General features: G+C 44.0%; 1 protein-coding gene across 1 annotated transcript; it reads left to right on the top strand.

Moving 5' to 3' along the window:
- Positions 1 to 250: 250 nt before the first annotated feature.
- Positions 251 to 20,022, top strand: LOC116327567 (calmodulin-regulated spectrin-associated protein 3-like). The gene is made up of 18 exons (XM_039613270.1): positions 251 to 392; positions 4,617 to 4,894; positions 5,335 to 5,475; positions 6,274 to 6,360; positions 6,522 to 6,557; positions 8,037 to 8,175; positions 8,545 to 8,684; positions 11,917 to 12,010; positions 12,107 to 12,158; positions 12,427 to 12,488; positions 12,590 to 12,620; positions 12,796 to 15,244; positions 15,335 to 15,456; positions 15,537 to 15,823; positions 15,909 to 16,008; positions 16,583 to 16,689; positions 16,814 to 16,932; positions 17,434 to 20,022. Exons 1-18 carry the CDS (start codon positions 257 to 259, stop codon positions 17,761 to 17,763), a joined length of 4,710 nt encoding a protein of 1,569 aa, XP_039469204.1. The 5' UTR covers positions 251 to 256; the 3' UTR covers positions 17,764 to 20,022.
- Positions 20,023 to 20,298: the final 276 nt, after the last annotated feature.

A 20,298-nucleotide genomic window follows, 5' to 3' on the forward strand; every position in this document is an offset into this window, starting at 1 on the left:
TTGGTGGCACCTGTGTGACATTTATTCTTTAAAAGAAACAAATCTTTCAGCAGACCACACGTTTCTATTGTCAACCCTCTGTTTGTGATAACTGATTTATCATCATTCATTTATTTGTCTTCAGTCTACATCACAGAGCCCTCCTCCGTTTCCCCTCCTCCCCCGCCTCCTTCTCCATCCCTCCTCCTCACATTTCCCCGGTGCTGCTCCTGCTGCTGCTGCTGCCTCCGCGTCCTCGGTGCAGTACACCGCAGCCATGGTGGACTCTCCCAGCGCGATGAAGAAGACCTTCTCGGTGCCGGAGATCAAACCGCTGGACCAGTACGACTTCAATCGAGCCAAGATCTGCGCCAGTGTTCGGTGGCTGCTGTCGAAATCCTACGGCTCTGCAGGTACCCTCCAGCCTCTACCCACAGCTGAGGCGCATCTTGGGTGGGGCGCTTAATAATTTATCCCGCTGTATCCCGCTCCGTATGCAGCGCCGAGTCAGTCTAACCCCGCTATCTGCCTTCAAGGGAAAGCCCCAGCTTCCTTCTCTGCGTCATCCATCATTATCATCCTCTGCCCCGATGATGCTCGTGGTTAACCTGCGCCAGCGTCTCCCCCCCTCTATTGGGTGTGCAGTTTCCACAGCGCGTGCAGTTTATCATATTAGCCAATTATTTGACGTGAGCATGAGGCTTGTCAGAAGGAATCTCCTCAGTGGTGCGTGATGCGTGGAGGAACCGGACAACAAAGCCTTTGTCAGAGCCGGGCTCAGGCCTGTGGAGAGATTTGTAACGAAGAGCAAATTTATTTGTTTATGCTTTTTTGTGGATTTGGAAAATGTGTGCATGTATAGCTCATGCGTGGGCCTGCTCTAAATGGGTCAAGACCGCATAATATTTGTGTCAGTGTTACGCACGCACGGTGTGGTGAAGGTGACACAGTGGGGCTGCTAAAACAATGGATGGCTTTCTTGCACCACACGGATTCATTCCCTGAAGAAGTTCTGAATAAACCCGGCACAAGTGCCACCTCCTCCCTGCATTAACAGGCCAAAGAACGCGAAGGGTTTCTGAGTGCTGTAAGCAGGTGTAGGTGCAGCATCCTCCTGCGTTAAACCACCTCTCATCAAGACCACGGTGTTTAGATTTTGGTCACACTGTGGAAGAAATGTTAGGTCAGCTTTGGTCTTTGTGCACTTTATGCCTGCTCTGTATCGGGTGACATCATGCTGCGTGGCTGGGTCTGCAATCAGCAGTTTTGTAATTTCATCTGACCCACCGTCCAAAACACAACCTTATTTGATTTTGCAGCAGTACAGCATCCTGCTAACTGCTATTGCTCTGGTTAGTGTTGTGGCTACCTCCGGCCTCCTTTTGGCATGACAAATGTGACATGACCCAATCTCACATAATGTACATGTGGGAAGGTTCAGACTGTGCTGACTAACACAGTGATGTCACACAGCAGGCTAACTAAGCAGTAGTAAACTTGCATGTTTAATAATCCAGTTTATCTGCTGCAGTAATGGCTTTAGACGGAATTTCATATCACATTTGTGTCTGGCCTCCCCGTCAGTGCAGGACAGCAGAGAGGAGGAGAGATGAGCTGTAAGCCTCTCAGCAGGGAGGCTTCATTGTTATCCATCCACTGGAAAATGTCCACTGGGGTGTCTTGTCGAATTTTTAATGGAAGCCCAGAAGAAAATGGCATGAATAAAGCCGCACATGAGATTCATGCGCCGGTCAAAGTCCTCACACTGACGAGGTTTATTATTCCACCCAAACAGTGGACAGCACTGCAGAAAGCTGTTATCTAATGATTGTGTCACTTTAAAACAGAGACATTATGAAACCAATTGTATTTTTTTTCTTGGTGTCATGTGGTTTCCAAGTCAAGTTAGGTAATAGTCTTCTAGTAAGACTCCGTGACCTTTATTTAGCCAGGAAATGGCCTCACTGTGAGTTAAGATCTCTTTGGCAGAAATGTCCTGTCTGAGCAGGGGTCACGCCTCATCAATAAAATATTTCTAACTCACGAGAAGTGATAAACCGAGAGTCACCAAATGTGTACGTGTTCACATCAATTTTAGCTCTGTTTTCGGTCTTCACCAACTAGAAATGAACCACCTTCTGTGAGTGCTGGGGATTTAGCAACCATTCAACTTTTTCAGATGCAACCCAAAATAATGTTGACTTAAATAGAGCTGGCATTCATAGGTTTCCCTGGTAGTAAGGAAATCATCAATTTCATCGCATGTAACCCTGAAATGATGAGTGGACTTTAACTCAACATGAATTTAAATTCGTCTAAATAGAGGAACCATTTGAATTCCAGCCGATTAGTAACTTGTCTCAGTTTTCAAGCTTATATGTTACAAATTCCCATTTTCACACGTGGAATATTCTGCTTTTCTTTCATGGAGCAGGATGTTTTTCATGTTCTGGGATAATGGTTGCACAAGGAAACAATCTGAAGAGTCTGAGATTGGCTCTGGAAATCTATCCTGGACATTGTTCATTGTTTCCAGAATGATTAGCAAGTCAATCCATGGAGAAAATAATCCATTTCTGCTTCCCTAAACATGTGTTTGCACGGTGGTAGAAAGATTTAAATGGATAGCTCCACAGTCCTGTTTGTTATGTTCCCAGATACACTTTGTGTAATGTTACATGCTTTAGCTGATTCCTACTCTGCAGTCCAGTCTCATCGCCTCAGCTGTGATTGGGACAAATGGCCACTTTCCATTTTCACCGTTCCCATAGTGACCGCAGTCCTATTTCCTCCCAGCTCTCTCTACAGAGTCTGAAAGGAAAAGGGGTTCAACCCCAAAAACAGTGTGCATGTGTCACACTGCACTGCAGTGTGTGCTCAGTGTAATCGATTTGCTCGTCAAATCTTTTGTCTCCTCTCCTCAGAGAAATGGGCCACAGCATAGGAAGGAGGAGTTTCAGTTACATAAGTAAGCCTTACGACAGTGTGGAGTAGTCGTAGCTCTCATTGCGGGTCACTCTGAAAATGTGTGTGGACAGATCGAGAAGTGAGGGGGTAGAAAATAATGGCAGAGACTTAAAGAGATCAGGGACTGACTGCAGAGTGAATGGAAGGCATGCGAGCTCTGAGAGTTCCTTCAAATCTACTCTAGTCTTCCGGATCATGCCAAGTTGGAATATGGGTCAGTCAGGGAATTGTGTGTTTTTGTGGTCACAGTGTGTACGTGTCTATGAACCTACCCACTCCTAGCGGACTGGACATGTTCACAAACACACACTCTCTTGTCTGGGTAACCTAGCTGAGCTGTACATGAAGATGATGACATTATTGCCTCCTGCAGTCAGATTCTGTAGCTTTCCGTCACAGATTTCCATTGTGGGAATACGTCTTCAGTGTGTTCCACAAGTTATTTATATTTCTCCACAGTTTATGTGACAAGGCTGGCTGCAAACAGCCTGTGTGACTGCTGCAGCCTTTTCTACGTAGGACAGCGTTTTCATAAAGCCTTTCTCTGCATCAGAATTCCAGCTGGCAGTTTTTACCTTTCCCACAGCACAGCACGGGAAAGCTCAGTGTTTTCTCCTCTGCTCACATGCACCTCAGAGATGTAGCTCTTGTATAAAGTGGACAAGTTCTTATTCTCAATGATCTCGGCTTGGAGATAATAGATGAGTGCACAGCTTGCACCATTCAGTGACCGTCCTTTGAATTTCTAAACACAGTTGTATCTTTTGCATCTAGCATCGTTTCTTTAAGCATAAGCATTGTTGCAGATCAGGTACACCCTTTCATGGAAACGGTACTGGACACGTGGTCATGATGTAATCCCTGATCGATGTGTAAAGAGGAGCTAGAAGTTGGTGCTTTAGTCTCAAACTTCTTTTTCAAAAGCTGCTGCTGGTCAAACTGACAATTAAAAATATTTCATAAAGAATTTGTCTCTTTGCCTTTGCATGCTAGCAACATTCATTGAGCTAATATGATAATTCTAAGAAGATTTAAGTCCAGATTTACTAAATGGGTCAAAATAGCGTGGAAGTCAAATCTTAAATAAGTTTTATTTTATGCTTTTTAACTAACTTTCATACTCCAGTGGATGTATCAGCAAAGAACTTCGGGTTAGTATCTTGCCCAAGGATATTTGGCATGCAGACTGAGAGGAGCCAGGTATCGAACCACCAACCTTCCAATCAGCAGATGACCTGCTCTACCTCCTTAGCTACAGCCACCTCGTAATTAGTGTGATTCAGTGTTAAATATCTGCACAATTAACAATAATCTGCTTGATTTAAATATTCCCCTCCTTATATTTTACGCCTTGAAAGGGGAACTTCCAGAATCACAAATGCGACAGTGTCAGTTGCGAAAAGCTCTACATTCACACCTCACAATCTTGTCACTGTGCTCTCTTAGTAAATTCCAACAAAAACTCAGTTTGCAATGGAGCAGTGTGTTAGTAAATCTGGCCTGTGAAGTGAACTCTGACCACCATGTGAATGAGATGGAGGCAGGTGATCCACTGTGGTGACCCCTAAAGAGAGCAGCCAACAGAAGACATCATAATGATAATTTGCTAATATTTGCCAATATGGACTCTTCTTCCAAAAACCAAAGTAAGAAGGCCCTTTTCTTTTCAGAGAACGTTCCGGTGGAGTTGCGCGATCCGCTCTATAAGGACCAGTATGAACAAGAGCACCTCAAGCCGGCTGTCTCCAAGCTGCTTCTCTCCCCGGAGATCTACTGCAGAGCTCAGGCACTGCTTGCCCAGGCACACGGGGTCTCTCAGCCAGCATCACAGGGGTCTCCAGCTGATAACTCTGCCCTCCTGCAGTTCCTCATTAAGAAAGGTTTCGCTCCAAAGGTCCAGGATGTCGATGTCACAGAGGAGGACCTTACCAGTAGCCCTGTTAAGACGGTGTGTGTGTGTGTTGTGTATTTGTATTATGGCGTATTTTCTATTTTTAATTCAGCCTGAAAGTGGTAAACATGCTTTCAGCATCTCAGGTAGCATCTGAATAATCACTTAAATACAATTTACAAACAGTTTTTTATAGGTTTCCAATGTAAGAGTGGGTAATTTACAGGAAGGAAAAGAGGAAGGCCAGACAATAGCCAGGGAGGGCAGTAGGAAACAAAAGAAGGAAGGATAGGAGGAGGAGAGAAGCAAATATAAAGAAAGCTCATATTAAGGGATAGTTTACTGTTTCTACCGAAACCAAAACATTACAGAAATGCCAAAAATAGAAATGCTTTACCATGATCTTCAGACTGGCCTTTCCAACTGTGCTAACATTTCAGTCTCAGTCATACCAGCTACTCAGGTGCTTAAATGGTTCTTCTCCCTGATTGGTGCAGAAAGCCCACCTGGCCCTTATTGACTCGCTGATGTCACTGGCTGCCAAAGAGACGGTGGGCCAGGTAAAAATGGCGGTGGAGGCGGAGCAGATGGGTGTCGGAGCACCATGGGAGAACGGACTGCTCTTCTGGGTCAACAGGGTGAGAACACAACATTGGTGATTTCTGCTGGTTCAGCAGATTCAGCTCCTGTCCCAGTTCATGATTTTTATTGGTTTAAAGCCTTAGATTAAGTTATCACACATAACACAACATCACTGACAGGACTAGTCATGAGAATCTGAACGCTGAAATACCACAGACTGCAGTGCCTCCAGTGGCAACTTGAGGTTACGTCCAGAAGCAAATCAATCCACAGAGACTGTTAAAATGTCCAACTTTACAACAAAAATAAACATGTTTACAACCTGATAGAAAAAAGCCTTGCTCTTTGTAGAAAAGAAGACATAAAAAAACCTCACTAGATCAAATTGTATTAAGATTCAAAGTTATTCAAAATCACAAGACCATTTGAAGCCTCAGTATATCCATAGTCATGAAATGGTATTTTCATTCTTGGCATGACAAGAGAGGGGAGGATCTGACTGTGAAACCATACATTTATTGGATAAGAACATGTCAATCACAAGTTATTAGCCAATGAACGTATCTTGGATAATTGTTATTTCTGGGGTGGAATGAACAAATCTTGTAAAATGGGCAGACTTGTTTATGTTTATGTTTACAGTCGGTGATGTACCCCATCTTTCACTCCATGACAGCTAGGATGGTGAAACATGCTAATTAAGCTAAAGAAATTAGCATTATAATTTCATTATCAGCTAATGCTAGCACGTTAGCTAGCCTTAGCTAAGAAGCTTTTTTATTTCTTGTAATAAAACATTGTAACTTTGAAAGCATGTGAGTTCTACTGTAATAGTCTTTGTCTTACATTTGCAGTTAAACCAGAAGCTAAGAGAAACTACAGAAGAAGAAGAGCCCCCTAAGTCACAGAATTGCACAGACTTGCAGCCTGTTCAGGACTCGGTAAAATACCGCCAAAAAACACATAAATACTCACATGCTTGATGGCTTGTAATAAAGCATCTGTGCCTCATTGCTACGTTGCCGCAGCTTCAAACACTGACCTTGCCCTGCATCTGTTTTCTCCCCTCGGTTTGTCTCTGTCACTCCTTGATCTCTGGCAGTGTCAGTCCACCCGCTGGTACTGGAAACTAGTCCCCGTAAGTGTACTCTTCTCTTCTCTGTTGTCCTCTTTGTCTGTCCATCTGCTATGGCTGACATTATTGTGCCTGCTGGAAATGCCCACACATACCTTTTACCTGTCTCCTCATGAAAAGTGTCCGTTAGACTTATCTTAACACCTGCTGACCGATCTGATGCCCCATTATGTCCTGAAACTCCTTATTATTGTCAACTGATGTTGTTTTGGACACTCTGGGTGTTTCTGACGTTGTTACATTCAGTCATCAGTTTCATCTCAAAATGAGCCAGATTTTTAGAGGCGAGGTGGAGGAGGAGTTGTTGGAGAAGGAGGAGGCGACAGAGGTGAAGTGAGCTTTATTAAGTGGTTATTAAAAGACATCTGTGCTCCCTTTGTGTGTCCCCTTCCTCTCCTCCTCCTCCTCCATCGCTCTGTCCTCTCCCCCCGAGCAGACTTTTTTTGGTGTGGCGGTTCCCATGATGAGCGGCCCCCTTGTCATTTATGCTTGTTTCCCTCTCTCTGCCATCCCCCATCCAGCATGCTATCGCTTTTTGTTTGAAGGAGTCGGGGAATAAGCCGCCAGTGGTAACGTATAACACCTCGCTCTTCTCTCACCCTCTCCCCCCACCCCTGCCTCCCGTACCATCGCACTCGACTGACCGACAAACCGACCAATCGCCACACCTTACCCACCGAGCTGTCGACCAGTGACTGACCGTACGACTGACTGCGAGCTAACCACCACTCCAACCCCGAGGCTGGATGGATCACTTTAAAACTCATTAGCCTTTAACACAATTTCTCCATAGTTATCGTTGTGTGTTACAGAGCCTTGTTAGAGGAGGCACGGCGCCACTGTGTGCTACCCTTTGAAGCTGAACGCGCTTTCTTTGTCCTCCTCCAACAAGGCTGTGGAACAGTCAGCTTACGTTACAGATGCCTTGTTTTTGGGTGTGTTTTATCTCATGTGGATGCGGCGTCTGAGCTGCGAGAGTCACCTTTTCTTTTTTTCCTTTTTTCATTTAATTAATGCCGATTAGAAGCAAAGGCTCACAGTGTCATCAGTGCCCATTACCGCTGCATGGACACCGGAAAACAAACATCCTCCTTTTCACATCCTCCTTTTCTTTTTTTTGCAATGTCCCTTTTTAACTGTTGCACTGCACCTTCTGGTTGCTGTGTCTATATGTGTACAAACTTGAGGCATCATTGGTCTTGTGCTTTGTTTCTATGGGCTTTTCTTCTCTTTGCAGTTTTTCCTGGCGTTTGGCTGGCTGCACACTTTAAGTCAATGCTTTTGTTTCTTGTCTGACGGAAACACAACGCTGGCTGATTTTATATTTCCTTTGCTACTTCTGAGTCTCTCTCTGAATCCCCATAAAAACAACTTGTTTCCCTGCCTGTCTGCTCTTAGTCTCACTTATTTTTTCTTCTTGCAAAACTTTCTTTTTCCCCCCTATGTCAATTTCCTTCTCCTTCCCTCTTTTTTCTTATCCAGATCCGCTATAGGAAGGACAAAGTGCAGTCTAAGTTGACTCCCACTTTCCCTCTGGTTTCTGCGGTCAAAGATCTGTCTAATGGCTGTGCAATAGCTGCTGTGCTGCACTATTACTGCCCCAGCTTGCTGCCTCTAGAGGGTACACGTGAACTCAGACACTAACACACATGCATAGATGTGCATAGATGTACAGATAGGGTGATGAAATATTTATATTTAGTCAATGTGCGCTTGAAAATACTCAACAGCTTAAGTGATAGGCCCGTAATTGAAAATACAATTTCCTGTAAACATTGCGTGTTAATGCATTTCGTGGAACTTTTAGTACATCAGTATAGTCACAAAACACAATAGTGCCTCTCATGTTCTCTATTTATATTTTGCTTTTAAAAAGGGGTTAAAAAGCATCTTTTAGCTTGATGTGAAGCAAATATATTTAATATGTTCTCTTTGACAAACATCTGGAAGCAGCATTGTTCCATTGTTTTTCATTGTTTACATCTTCCAGATGTGTGTCTGAAGGATACCATGTCAGTAGCTGACTCTCTCTACAACCTGCAGCTGATCAAAGAGTTCTGTGAGAGCAGCTTGCAGAGCTGCTGCCCCCTTGCTGTGGAGGATATGCTCTACGCGCCACTGACTCTGCATGTAAGCGTCACGGTCTCTGACATTACACTGTTGTTAGTTAACCGAGTAACTTTGTACGGGTGTTTACTCTTAACTTAATCCTTTCTATAGGCTGAAAAATGTTTGTGGTCTGAATGGTTTAAGTTGGTTTCAATTTAAACCACTAGATGGCAACAGAAGCCAGCTTTTAGAGCGAAAAGGTATAACAATATGACCACTGACAGGTGAAGAGAATTAAACTGATCGTCTCTTCATCAGGGCGTGAGTTGGTGGGATATACTAGAGAGGAAGTAAAGACTTTGGCTTCAAAGTTAATGGGTTAGAAAGAGAAAAATGGGCAAGGGTACGGATTTGAGCGAAGGGCCAAATTGTGATGGCTGCACGATTGGGCCATAGCATCTGCTAAACTTTAAGAAGGGTTTAAAAAGCATCTAAACTCATGTTGGGTGTTCCCAGTGTGCAGTGGTCAGTATCTGTCAAAATGTAGTCCAAGGGAGGAAAAGTGGTGAACCAGCAACAGGTCATGGGTGGCCAAGGCTCACTGATGCATGTGAAGAGTGAAGGCTGGTCTGTGTGGTCTGATTCAACAGCTCAGGTGGTAGAGTGGATCACCTACTAACCGGAAGGTTGCTGGTTCGATCTGCTCCAGTCTGCATGCCAAATATCCTTGGGCAAGATACTAACCCCAGGTTGCTCTCCGATGCATCCATCGAAGTGTGAATGTGTAAGAATGTTAGTTAGATAGCACTGTAAACTTAGAAAAGTGCTGGTGTGATTGGGAGTAAATGAACAAGTTGTATAAAGCGCTTTGAGTGCTCAGAGTAGAAAAGTGCTATATGAGAACCAGTCCATTACCAAATTGCCAAATAAGTTCCTGCTGGTTCTGATAGAAAGGTGTCAGAGTACAGAGTTAATCACAGTTTGTTGTGTATGGGGCTGCATAGCTGCAGACCAGTCAGGGTTGCTGTCCACCACTGAGAGCACCAACAATGAACACATGAACATAAGAACTGGACCATGGAGCAATGGGAGAAGATGGCTTGGTCTGATGAATCACGTTTTCTTTTATATCAAGTGGATGGCGGTGTGTGAGTGATGCACTATGGGAAGAAGCTAAGCCGGCAGAGGCAATGTGATGCTTTGAGCAATGTAACCTTGGGTCCTGACATCCATGTGGATGTTACTTTGACACTTACCAGCTACCTAAGCATTGCAGCATGACATTCCCTGATGGCTATGGCCACTTAATGTGCCCTGCCAAAAATGATTCAGGAATGGTTGGAGGCACACAGCAGTGAGTTTGAGGTGTTGACTTGGCCTCCAAATTCCCCAGATCTCAGTCCAATCGAGCTCCTGTGGGATGTGCTGGACAAACAAGTCTGATCCATGGAGGCACATTGCAACTTACATGAGTCAAAGGATCTGTTGCTAACATCTTGGTGCAGATACCACAGCTTCAGGGGCCTAGTAGAGTCCATGCCTCAACAGGTCAGGACTGTTTTGACAGCAAAAGGAGAACAACACCATACTGGGCAGGTGGTCATAATGTTATGTCTGAAAGGTCTATCTTATACAGGGAGTGCAGAATTATTAGGCAAATGAGTATTTTGTCCACATCATCCTCTTCATGCATGTTGTCTTACTCCAAGCTGTATAGGCTCGAAAGCCTACTACCAATTAAGCATATTAGGTGATGTGCATCTCTGAAATGAGAAGGGGTGTGGTCTAATGACATCAACACCCTATATCAGGTGTGCATAATTATTAGGCAACTTCCTTTCCTTTGGCAAAATGGGTCAAAAGAAGGACTTGACAGGCTCAGAAAAGTCAAAAATAGTGAGATATCTTGCAGAGGGATGCAGCAGTCTTAAAATTGCAAAGCTTCTGAAGCGTGATCATCGAACAATCAAGCGTTTCATTCAAAATAGTCAACAGGGTCGCAAGAAGCGTGTGGAAAAACCAAGGCGCAAAATAACTGCCCATGAACTGAGAAAAGTCAAGCGTGCAGCTGCCAAGATGCCACTTGCCACCAGTTTGGCCATATTTCAGAGCTGCAACATCACTGGAGTGCCCAAAAGCACAAGGTGTGCAATACTCAGAGACATGGCCAAGGTAAGAAAGGCTGAAAGACGACCACCACTGAACAAGACACACAAGCTGAAACGTCAAGACTGGGCCAAGAAATATCTCAAGACTGATTTTTCTAAGGTTTTATGGACTGATGAAATGAGAGTGAGTCTTGATGGGCCAGATGGATGGGCCCGTGGCTGGATTGGTAAAGGGCAGAGAGCTCCAGTCCGACTCAGACGCCAGCAAGGTGGAGGTGGAGTAGTGGTTTGGGCTGGTATCATCAAAGATGAGCTTGTGGGGCCTTTTTCGGGTTGAGGATGGAGTCAAGCTCAACTCCCAGTCCTACTGCCAGTTTCTGGAAGACACCTTCTTCAAGCAGTGGTACAGGAAGAAGTCTGCATCCTTCAAGAAAAACATGATTTTCATGCAGGACAATGCTCCATCACACACGTCCAAGTACTCCACAGCATGGCTGGCAAGAAAGGGTATAAAAGAAGGAAAAACTAATGACATGGCCTCCTTGTTCACCTGATCTGAACCCCATTGAGAACCTGTGGTCCATCATCAAATGTGAGATTTACAAGGAGGGAAAACAGTACACCTCTCTGAACAGTGTCTGGGAGGCTGTGGTTGCTGCTGCACGCAATGTTGATGGTGAACAGATCAAAACACTGACAGAATCCATGGATGGCAGGCTTTTGAGTGTCCTTGCAAAGAAAGGTGGCTATATTGGTCGGTGATTTGTTTTTGTTTTGTTTTTGACTGTCAGAAATGTATATTTGTGAATGTGGAGATGTTATATTGGTTTCACTGGTAAAAATAAATCATTGAAATGGATATATATTTGTTTTTTGTTAAGTTGCCTAATAATTATGCACAGTAATAGTCACCTGCACGCACAGATATCCCCCTAAAATAGCTAAAACTAAAAACAAACTAAAAACTACTTCCAAAAACATTCAGCTTTGATATTAATGAGTTTTTTGGGTTCATTGAGAACATGGTTGTTGTTCAATAATAAAATTATTCCTCAAAAATACAACTTTCCTAATAATTCTGCACTCCCTGTAGTTATAGTAATATAGTTATCTTGAGTCTGAGGCGTGACATTAAAGTAATGTATTCAGTGCTGATGCTGTCTTCATAATGTCCGTATATTACGCTAACACACTCTTTTCCTCAGCTTAACATCATGAGCTTCATAGCAGAGCTGCTGGAGTGGTTTGAGATCAAGAAACCTGATTTTGTCCAGCCCGTACAACCCATTGACCTCACAGGTTTGTGACTTCACCACGTTAACAAGAACTTCTTTGCTTTACTGGCTTTGTGCACATTTGTTCACTGACTGTAACACTGGATTCTGTACCTTTCAGATGTCTCAGGGTTAACTGACTGTATTAGTCCTGTCAGTGGTAACAGCAACAGGTACCAGCATGCCACACATACAAGTACATACACAAAAAGCGGTTAGAAATATTACAAAAAAAATGACCAGTCACTAAACCCAAATTAGTACAGGATAGGAAATAACACTCAACTTAAATAAACCTGAATACTGTCAAACAGGACCTAGTCAAGCCAAGGGGAAGTTTTTTAGAGAACTAAAAATCAACATACGCACAGCAGTTGAGTCAAACAGATGGGCCACAGACAGAAACTGGCTGTGTTGTGTAACACTGTTGTCCCTTTTCAGCGGTTCTCCTTCTTTCATCTTTAAACAACCATTTGTACCCATCTCCTCTCCAGTTTCACCAGGTAAAAGTTACTGGGCACGCATCTTTTATGCCTATTGCTATTCTGCATTTGCGTGCAATTAGCCGTTGTGTGAGACTCATGTAGAGTTATTTTCTTTGCAGAAAACAAAAGCTGGACAAAGAAACAAATCAGGTAGATACCCTTAAACCCTTTATGTGGTTTCTATCGTAAGTGTTGTGTTGCTCTCATATTTTATCTTAATTTTTTTAATCTTCTTACTTTGGCTTCTGTGGACTCTGCTTTTCCATACTCGTTGGTGCAACTCATCCATTTATCCATCATTCCGTTGTCACCCACCTCTCTGCAGTCGTCCTCTGTCAGCAGTGACTTTCAGCATCCCATTTGGCCTGGACAGTGATGTTGACATTGTCATGGGAAACCCAATAGATTCTGTCTTTCGCTCCGTCAGCACTGACAGCCTCGCCACCGCCATCCCGGCAATGACCTCACCGGTGACATCAGCAGGGATGACTCGTGTCCCGTACAGCCCTCCAGAGGATCTCAGCCACCTGGTCAGCGCTTCAGCCCCATCGCAGCGCTCTTCCTGGGGCCCGTATGCACACACCGCACAAATGGGAGAGCTGCCGACCATTGAGGAGGCGATGCAGGTCGTCCACAGACCGGGCAGCAAAGACCAGAAGAAGGGAAGGGTACCTGAGAAAGGTGGGAAAGGAGCTTTGGCAGACAGGCCGGAGCCCAGGTTACGTCCTGAAGGAGCTCCAGCAGGTTTCTTTCTGCACTCGCCTGACGAGGATAATCCCCAGCTCAGCAGCTCTGCTCCGTGTCGCTCTGGAATCCTCTACCGGCCAATTGGAGGAGAAGTGGGCGGCAATGAAAGGCAAGGAAGGAGAGAAAGCCGGGAGAGGTCAGGACGTTCTGATATGTCACGTGATGACGACTCTGTACTGCGAGATGGCAGCGTCGACTCCTCGGAAGCATCGGACGATATGCCTAGAAACGCCCCGGGTAACATACGACCCAGTAACGGTCGTCAGGGAAACCACAGCACCAGCAACAGTCCACGCATGACGAGCTTTGCTGAGCGACGAGACAACCGAAGAAGACACTCTGCTGCTCCTGGGGAAGAGTCGGCTTTTGCTCAGACTCCAACAACCCCAGCAACTCCAAACACACCCTCCACCCCAGCAGGTGCAGTAGGGCGCCAGGACAGCCCAGGTCCCAGAGGTCCAGAACCTGGCTCTGAGGCCTGGGAGCTGGGAGTTCGTCTCGAGGAAAAACGCAAAAGCATCGAGGCTCAAAAAAGACGTATCGAAGCTATTTTTGCCAAGCACAGGCAGCGGCTTGGAAAAACCGCTTTCCTTCAACTGAAAAGAGAGCAAGGAGAAGGAGGGGGCGAGGCAGCGGATGATAATCTGACCCTTGATGAGCGTCTCACTCGCATGGAGGAACAACTGAAACAGGAGGAGGAGAAAGAAAAGAAAGATGCTGTGGAGGAGAAAGAGAAGCCATCTGTTTCCAATCCTCCGCGGTTAGAGAAGCAGGTCACATTCTCTATTGAAAGTAAGAAGGGATCAGAGAAAGAAAAAGGAACAGAGAAAGTGGGGGAAGCCGTTATAGTGGAATACAACGAGGTGGTGCAGAAACTCAGTGAGGCTCTGCAGTCGCTACAGAAGGACATGCAGAAACTTACCGAGCAGCAACAGCAACTCATGAGCAACCAAAGACCCAAAAATATGCTCAGAACAACTCCAAAATCAACAACTAGAAGTAATACCAAAACACCACCCAAAACCCCTCCTCACACTCCAACAAAAACACCACCAAGAACTCCGACAAAAACCCCAACCAGGACTACGAGTAAAGCTTGGATGATTCCTGCTGGTCCCAATGCACCATCTGCTTCTTCCCCATCACGCCGGTCTCATCTTCTTTCCTCTTCCACATCACCAAAAACTATTATTTCTTCCTCCTGCCCAGCTTCTCGCACTAAGAGTCAGTCCACTCCCCGTAGCCCAAAACACCATCCACGTATCCAACACCAGCCCCACCCACGGCCTTCCGAACTTAAGTTCCCTCCGCTCAATCGCATCTTGACACCGACCCAAACTGTGGACACACTCCCACACCTGCGGCGTGTGTCACCCAGCAAGTGTCAGGTACAGACCTCTTCTTCCTTCCGTATCGGTGGACCCCAGACTCCTCAGGAGTCTCCCCAGTCTACCCAACAGCCACAGGCCGCCGAGAGCACCTCGGACACAGGCTCGAGTGAAACACCCACCCAGTTTAGCCTGGAGTTGGAGCAGGAGGACACAGAGGTCATTGGAGGGTTGCCGCAACCCAAGCAAGATCGTCTAAGGGCTGCTGGAGGGAGCAGCTCTGGTGCTCCTTCTGAGTGCTCATTTGAAAGTGAGACTTTGTCCATGTCTGCTGCGTACAGCACAGGAGGTGAAGGAGGAAGAGCTGCAGGTGCAGGAAAGCAATGCAGCCTGATTGAAGTGTCATTATCATCTCTTGGGGGACCAGGGGGGGGAAGCGATGAACCAACTGATGAGGGGCAGGAGTTCTCCTCTGATTCCATGAGCGACCACACAGAATCCGCTGTGGAACCTGCAGAACAACTCCCTACTGAACCTTTGGATCCAATAGAGCGACTAAGTTTGGCAATAGAAGACAGCGATGTGCCAGAAGAACAGATTGGATCAAAAGGCGGACATGCAAGAGAGGCAGAGATGTTAGAACCAGGTGAAGAGCAGAACGAAGTGGGAGCCAAAGGAGGAATTGGATTTTTTTTCAAGGTGAGTTCTTGCAAAAGAGAATAGAGAAGAAAGAGTGTGTTTTGGATGCGCATGAATTTGGTGAAGCATTACATGCTTCTTTGTTTGTAGGAGGAGGTTCACAGTGAAGGGGAGATGGCTCAACGTAGAGCGGTACTGTTAGAAAGACAGCAAAAGAGAACGGAGGAACTAAAGAAGAGGAGACAGTGGAATGAGCAAGAAAGGGAAATCGGGTAATATTTCTATACATTTGTGAAAGCAACTATACAAAGTTAACTACACTAACCTATATTTGTTTGTTTGGTTGGTTTAGACTAGCATCCTCAGAAAAAAGAGTGGCATCACCTTCCAGCACACCTCCTGCAGCCACAACCTCACCTTCCCCTACACCTCCAGCTACTCCAGCTCGCCGTGGAGATTTTACACGCGGGGAGTACGCATGGCGGCAACAACTCAGACTCATGGAGGACCTGGACAAAGTTCTTAAGCAAAAATCGAGTAACCAAGGACGAACTTCCACTAAGAAAACCCGCTCCCGGCCTCGCAGCATGACCAGAGAGGAAACGCAGCTATCTCTGAGTCCCGCCAAGGGAGCGACTGGTAAAGCCAAAATAGTTTCGCAAAAATATTTCTACATTATTTGAATGACTGCACTATTTTTATGTTCTACCAGTTGTTTCCCCAGGTACTAAGTTGGCCAGAATCTATTCTCACTCCTCACTCAACCTGGCAGCCACAGACGAACCAGGAAACAATGGTGGTGACCCCACAAAGAGACTCCGCAGGTACACTGCTGCATTGTCAGGTCGCAGCAGCACAAGCATAGCTTAAGAAATGGGAGCATTGGTTAGTTGGCCAGGTGTTTGCATCCGAGTGAAATATCAGACATTCCAGTGGTAACGTTTGAAAAGGCATAAAAAATAGGATTTGTTTTGGTTCTTATCAACTTGAAATATTGATACCTAACTCAAGATTTTGAGTTATTTTTTCAAAATTTTAACTTACTAACTCAAAATTTTGAGAAAAGAAAATTCTGGTTATGGATTGCAGATTTATTTATAGTTTTTCGATAATTTAGTTTGTTTCTATCCTCTGTGTTCAGTACATTGCTCCAATTCATCAGAAAGTAGTGGGCATGCTAGAAAATATAGTACCTGTACTTCCTGATGTTCGCAAATCTGTTGACATCAGTTATGCAACATTTTGTTGTTTTTTCACGAGCGTCTTATAGGGTAGTTTGTCAACACAGCGGGATTTTAAATAGCATTCGTATTGATACTAACGATATTTGGATCAATCTGCCTCTGCTGTCTATTATGATGTCATAATGCGACCAGGGCACTCTTGGTTTCTCTGCAGCACCCGCCCTGATTCACCTTCAGGTTGTGTGACACCAAGCAGACTGACAAATGGAGAGGACTTGGAGAGTGGTTCAAATGGAACTTCACCTGCCCTAGAATACACAGGTACAACGTTAAGCAGGTCCAACGCGATCACTCGGTTCCTTTGTACTTGTAGGCAATACCCAAGTGCTTTTGGCTGTAGTTGCTCTGCAAAAACCAGCGTGTCTGTTTTTTTTTATCATTTCAGGTCCAAAACTCTTCAAGGAACCAAGTTTCAAGTCCAATAAATTCATCATTCACAACGCGCTCTCTCGCTGCTGCCTCGCCGGGAAGGTCAACGAGTCTCAAAAAAACAAGATTGTTGAGGTAGAGGACTCATTTTACTCCACTTTTAATCAACCTCGTTGTAAATGCTGCTATTTCTGTAACTATAGGTCCCATATTTATTGCCATATTTATTAATGGAAAATACCAAGGGGCCAACAATCCTTCTCGTCTATTTTGAAGCATAAACATTATGCTGTTTTTCACATTTTACTTTACTAACACAAAAATTTTCATTATGATGATCAGATTTTCAAGCCTTAACAAAATAAATCTGCTTTTCATTCACATATGGAGAGTAAAATAACATAATTATCTGCTGAAGCTGAATATCAGTATCTCAGGTTCATTTTAAACGTGACTACCATGAGGTGAGGAGAAATGACACTTTATTAATTCTGTTTGTGGTGGCAGGCCATAAATAATGCATTTTAAAGGTAGGACCGAAGTCCGTGATCAGCCCCCCAGGTCAGAATGTAGACCATACTCACAGATGCAACATGTGCTTATTGCATCTTTTATTCATTTTTTTTCCAACTTCAGGAAATGGAGAAGAGTCCTGCCAACCACTTCCTCATCCTCTTCCGCGATTCCAGCTGCCAGTTTAGAGGCGTTTACACCATGAACCCTGACACCCAGGAGCTTGTGCGATTGGCTGGGGTGGGCCCACGGACGGTTAGCTCCACTCAGGTGGAGTCCATCTACAAATACAGCTCAGACAGGAAGCAGTTTAGTGCCATCCCCTCTAAAACGGTGGGCATGAGCGTGGATGCCTTCACCATCCCCAGCCATCTCTGGCAAGGAGGAGGAGGAGCAGGAGGAGGAGGAAGCAGGAGAGCAAGTGTTACTAAGAAGGCTGTCACTTCCAAGTGAGATCCAGTACACACAGTGGCACATGGATGAAGAAAACACTCTAAATACACTGTAATTACAGTCAAACTGTAGTGAAACATGAAAAACATATGTGCACACTGACAGGCCTGTAGACATGCGTGTGCAGAAAAAACACCTTACCTCTGTTGGCCTCAGATTTTACAAGAAGTTGAAAAAAAGAAATTGGAGCGATTCGTACTCCCCTTCATGTGCACGAAAGTGTCAACAGCACAACTTTGAGACAGGCGCAGCACACTGACACAGAGGAAGGTTTTGTAATTACTCAAGGATTAGTTACTTTTAAAAAGTCTCCTTACGCACACTTTCATTGTTTGAAAATACAAACATGTTTTTTTTCTTTTGAAAGAAGATAGTTGTTTCTTGAAAAACATTCATGAAATTACCGATTGCTAGCCAGTCCTCCCCTTAAGGAAAACCCCAGTTTTATACACAAAGCCAAACGACAGAGAAAATGCCTTCACGTCAGAGTGTCTGACGGGACTTTTGTTGTCTACGATGTTAATTCTACCAGTAATTCTTAGTAGGTGGATAAAGCACATTTGTTTTGCAAGATGAAAGATAGCCATAACCATGTGATACATATAGCAGAGGCGAGCTTTTTCTTTTGGACATCTGTAAATGTGTAGTGGTTCTCAGAGATGATTACCACAGCATGAATGGTTATTTACTGTATGTGGTATAAGCTTATTTCAAAATAAGATCACAGTGGAAACTTGTGGTTTTGATGAAACTATATTGATGGTATGTGAGCATTAGATGCCAATTTAAACAACTTTTGTATACTTGGACTTATTGAATATTGAGAATGACGTGTCATAAACAAGCTTACATCTAGAAGTACCTGAATTGTTGTGCTCTTGGGTAGAGGTTGGTACAGACTGGAGTTCCAAGCGTTGCCATCTTTGTATTCCCTAATGAATCTTTCATTAAAAAAAGAAAGTCTTTCACATTTGTGAAACTAACAAACTGGAGACCATTTTGCAATTAGATCACATCAGCTCCCACACCAAGACTTCTCACACCCAACACACCACCCACTTCCAAAAAAGGTGGGACTTGGAAATGCATAAAGTCTAAATAAAAACAAAAAATGGAATGGCTTAGAAATCGTGGGTTGCATTGCATCAGCTCATTTTTAAATTATGCTCTTTGAACTGTGCTGGAAGCAAAATATTTTCTAGGTAGATGTAGTTCAACAGTTCATAACCAATACTATTTCTTTATTTTTTTGTTTCATAATGTGGCAGGTCTGGACTGCAGGCAGGCCAGCTTAGCAACCTTCTACCATGGAGCCATGCTTTATTAATGCAATCAGACCGTTCTTTGACTCTAATCTTTAAGGTCTTTCTTGAAAATGGGGAAAAAGTCTGTATATATCATTCAGCTTTAATGGGGCCTACACAGATCCGTCCCATTTCTTTCTTTTTTAAAAAATGTGTTCCTAGTATCAATTAATTTTTTTTTTAAAAATCCCTCTTTAAATATTTGATGTTTAATAAAATATGAGATTTAAATGATTTTAATTTGGATCATTGCATGGAACGTTCCAACTTTTTTGGAAAAACCGGGTCTATATACATGTACAGATATTGTATATGGGGAGTTACAAATAAATCACTAATTAAAAACAATACTGTAAGGCCAGTGGCCAGACCACACCACCCTTCATTTTCCTTGTCCCTCCATAGTTAACACAATGACATGGACATTAGAAGGTAGAAACTCGGTCACTGACTCAGGGAAACGACTGAACGCTGCGAGAATGAACATAGCAGACCAATTTTGCTACATAGCAAAGAAACAACAGTGAAACGCACTATTTGCAAGATGACACCGTTGCTTTAAATATTTACCTGCTGTTCATAATATTAAAGAAGGAACTCGTGTCTTGTTTTATGACCTCTTGCTGGTTTTACACCACATGTGGTCTGTCATATTCAAAGATGGCCAGCAGTCATTTATTATAATGACACACCTTCTGCAGTAGAAAATTCCCATTGCAGCAAAAATGGAAAATCTCTATACAGTTGATGAATGTTACAGGGCAGTGTGTTTAAGCACCAAACCACCTAAAAAGATTCATTAGGGATTCAAAAGCATTTAAGGTGAAGTCAGATTGGACTGAATGTTACTGAAACGGTTCTCTGCTCTTGGTTGAGTGCACACAGTGAAACTGGTCTCTTTCAAACCAGCATACATGTATGAAATAACAAACTGGATTAAACTCCACTGAACAAACTTTTCATTGTTGTCGTTTCTCACACTTACAGCATGTGACCTCATCTTATTGAGAAGACAAGATAATTTTATATAACTGGCCTAAAGTCTCTTATTGGCTCTTTTAGAGCCTCGCTATTGGCTAGGCCAGGCATTAGCAACCTTCAACTTCAAAAGCGCTGTTTTAGTTCCTTCCAAATGACAGGAAAAAAAGAGCAGCAAATGCAGGTAACAGGGGGATGTTACATGTATTAGGACAGGATAGATTAATGTATGTACATGTATTAATGATACAAT

This window comes from Oreochromis aureus, linkage group 6 (genome assembly GCF_013358895.1).
Source record: "Oreochromis aureus strain Israel breed Guangdong linkage group 6, ZZ_aureus, whole genome shotgun sequence".
NCBI classification, from domain to species: domain Eukaryota; kingdom Metazoa; phylum Chordata; class Actinopteri; order Cichliformes; family Cichlidae; genus Oreochromis; species Oreochromis aureus.

Bases quoted from the DNA above. Each gene is read 5' to 3' on its own strand.
- LOC116327567 (XM_039613270.1), top strand. From the start codon at position 257: ATGGTGGACTCTCCCAGCGCGATGAAGAAGACCTTCTCGGTGCCGGAG. The intron at 6,558-8,036 runs GTAAGTGTACTC...TTTCTTATCCAG, and splicing joins GGTACTGGAAACTAGTCCCC to ATCCGCTATAGGAAGGACAA. The intron at 8,176-8,544 runs GTACACGTGAAC...TACATCTTCCAG, and splicing joins CAGCTTGCTGCCTCTAGAGG to ATGTGTGTCTGAAGGATACC.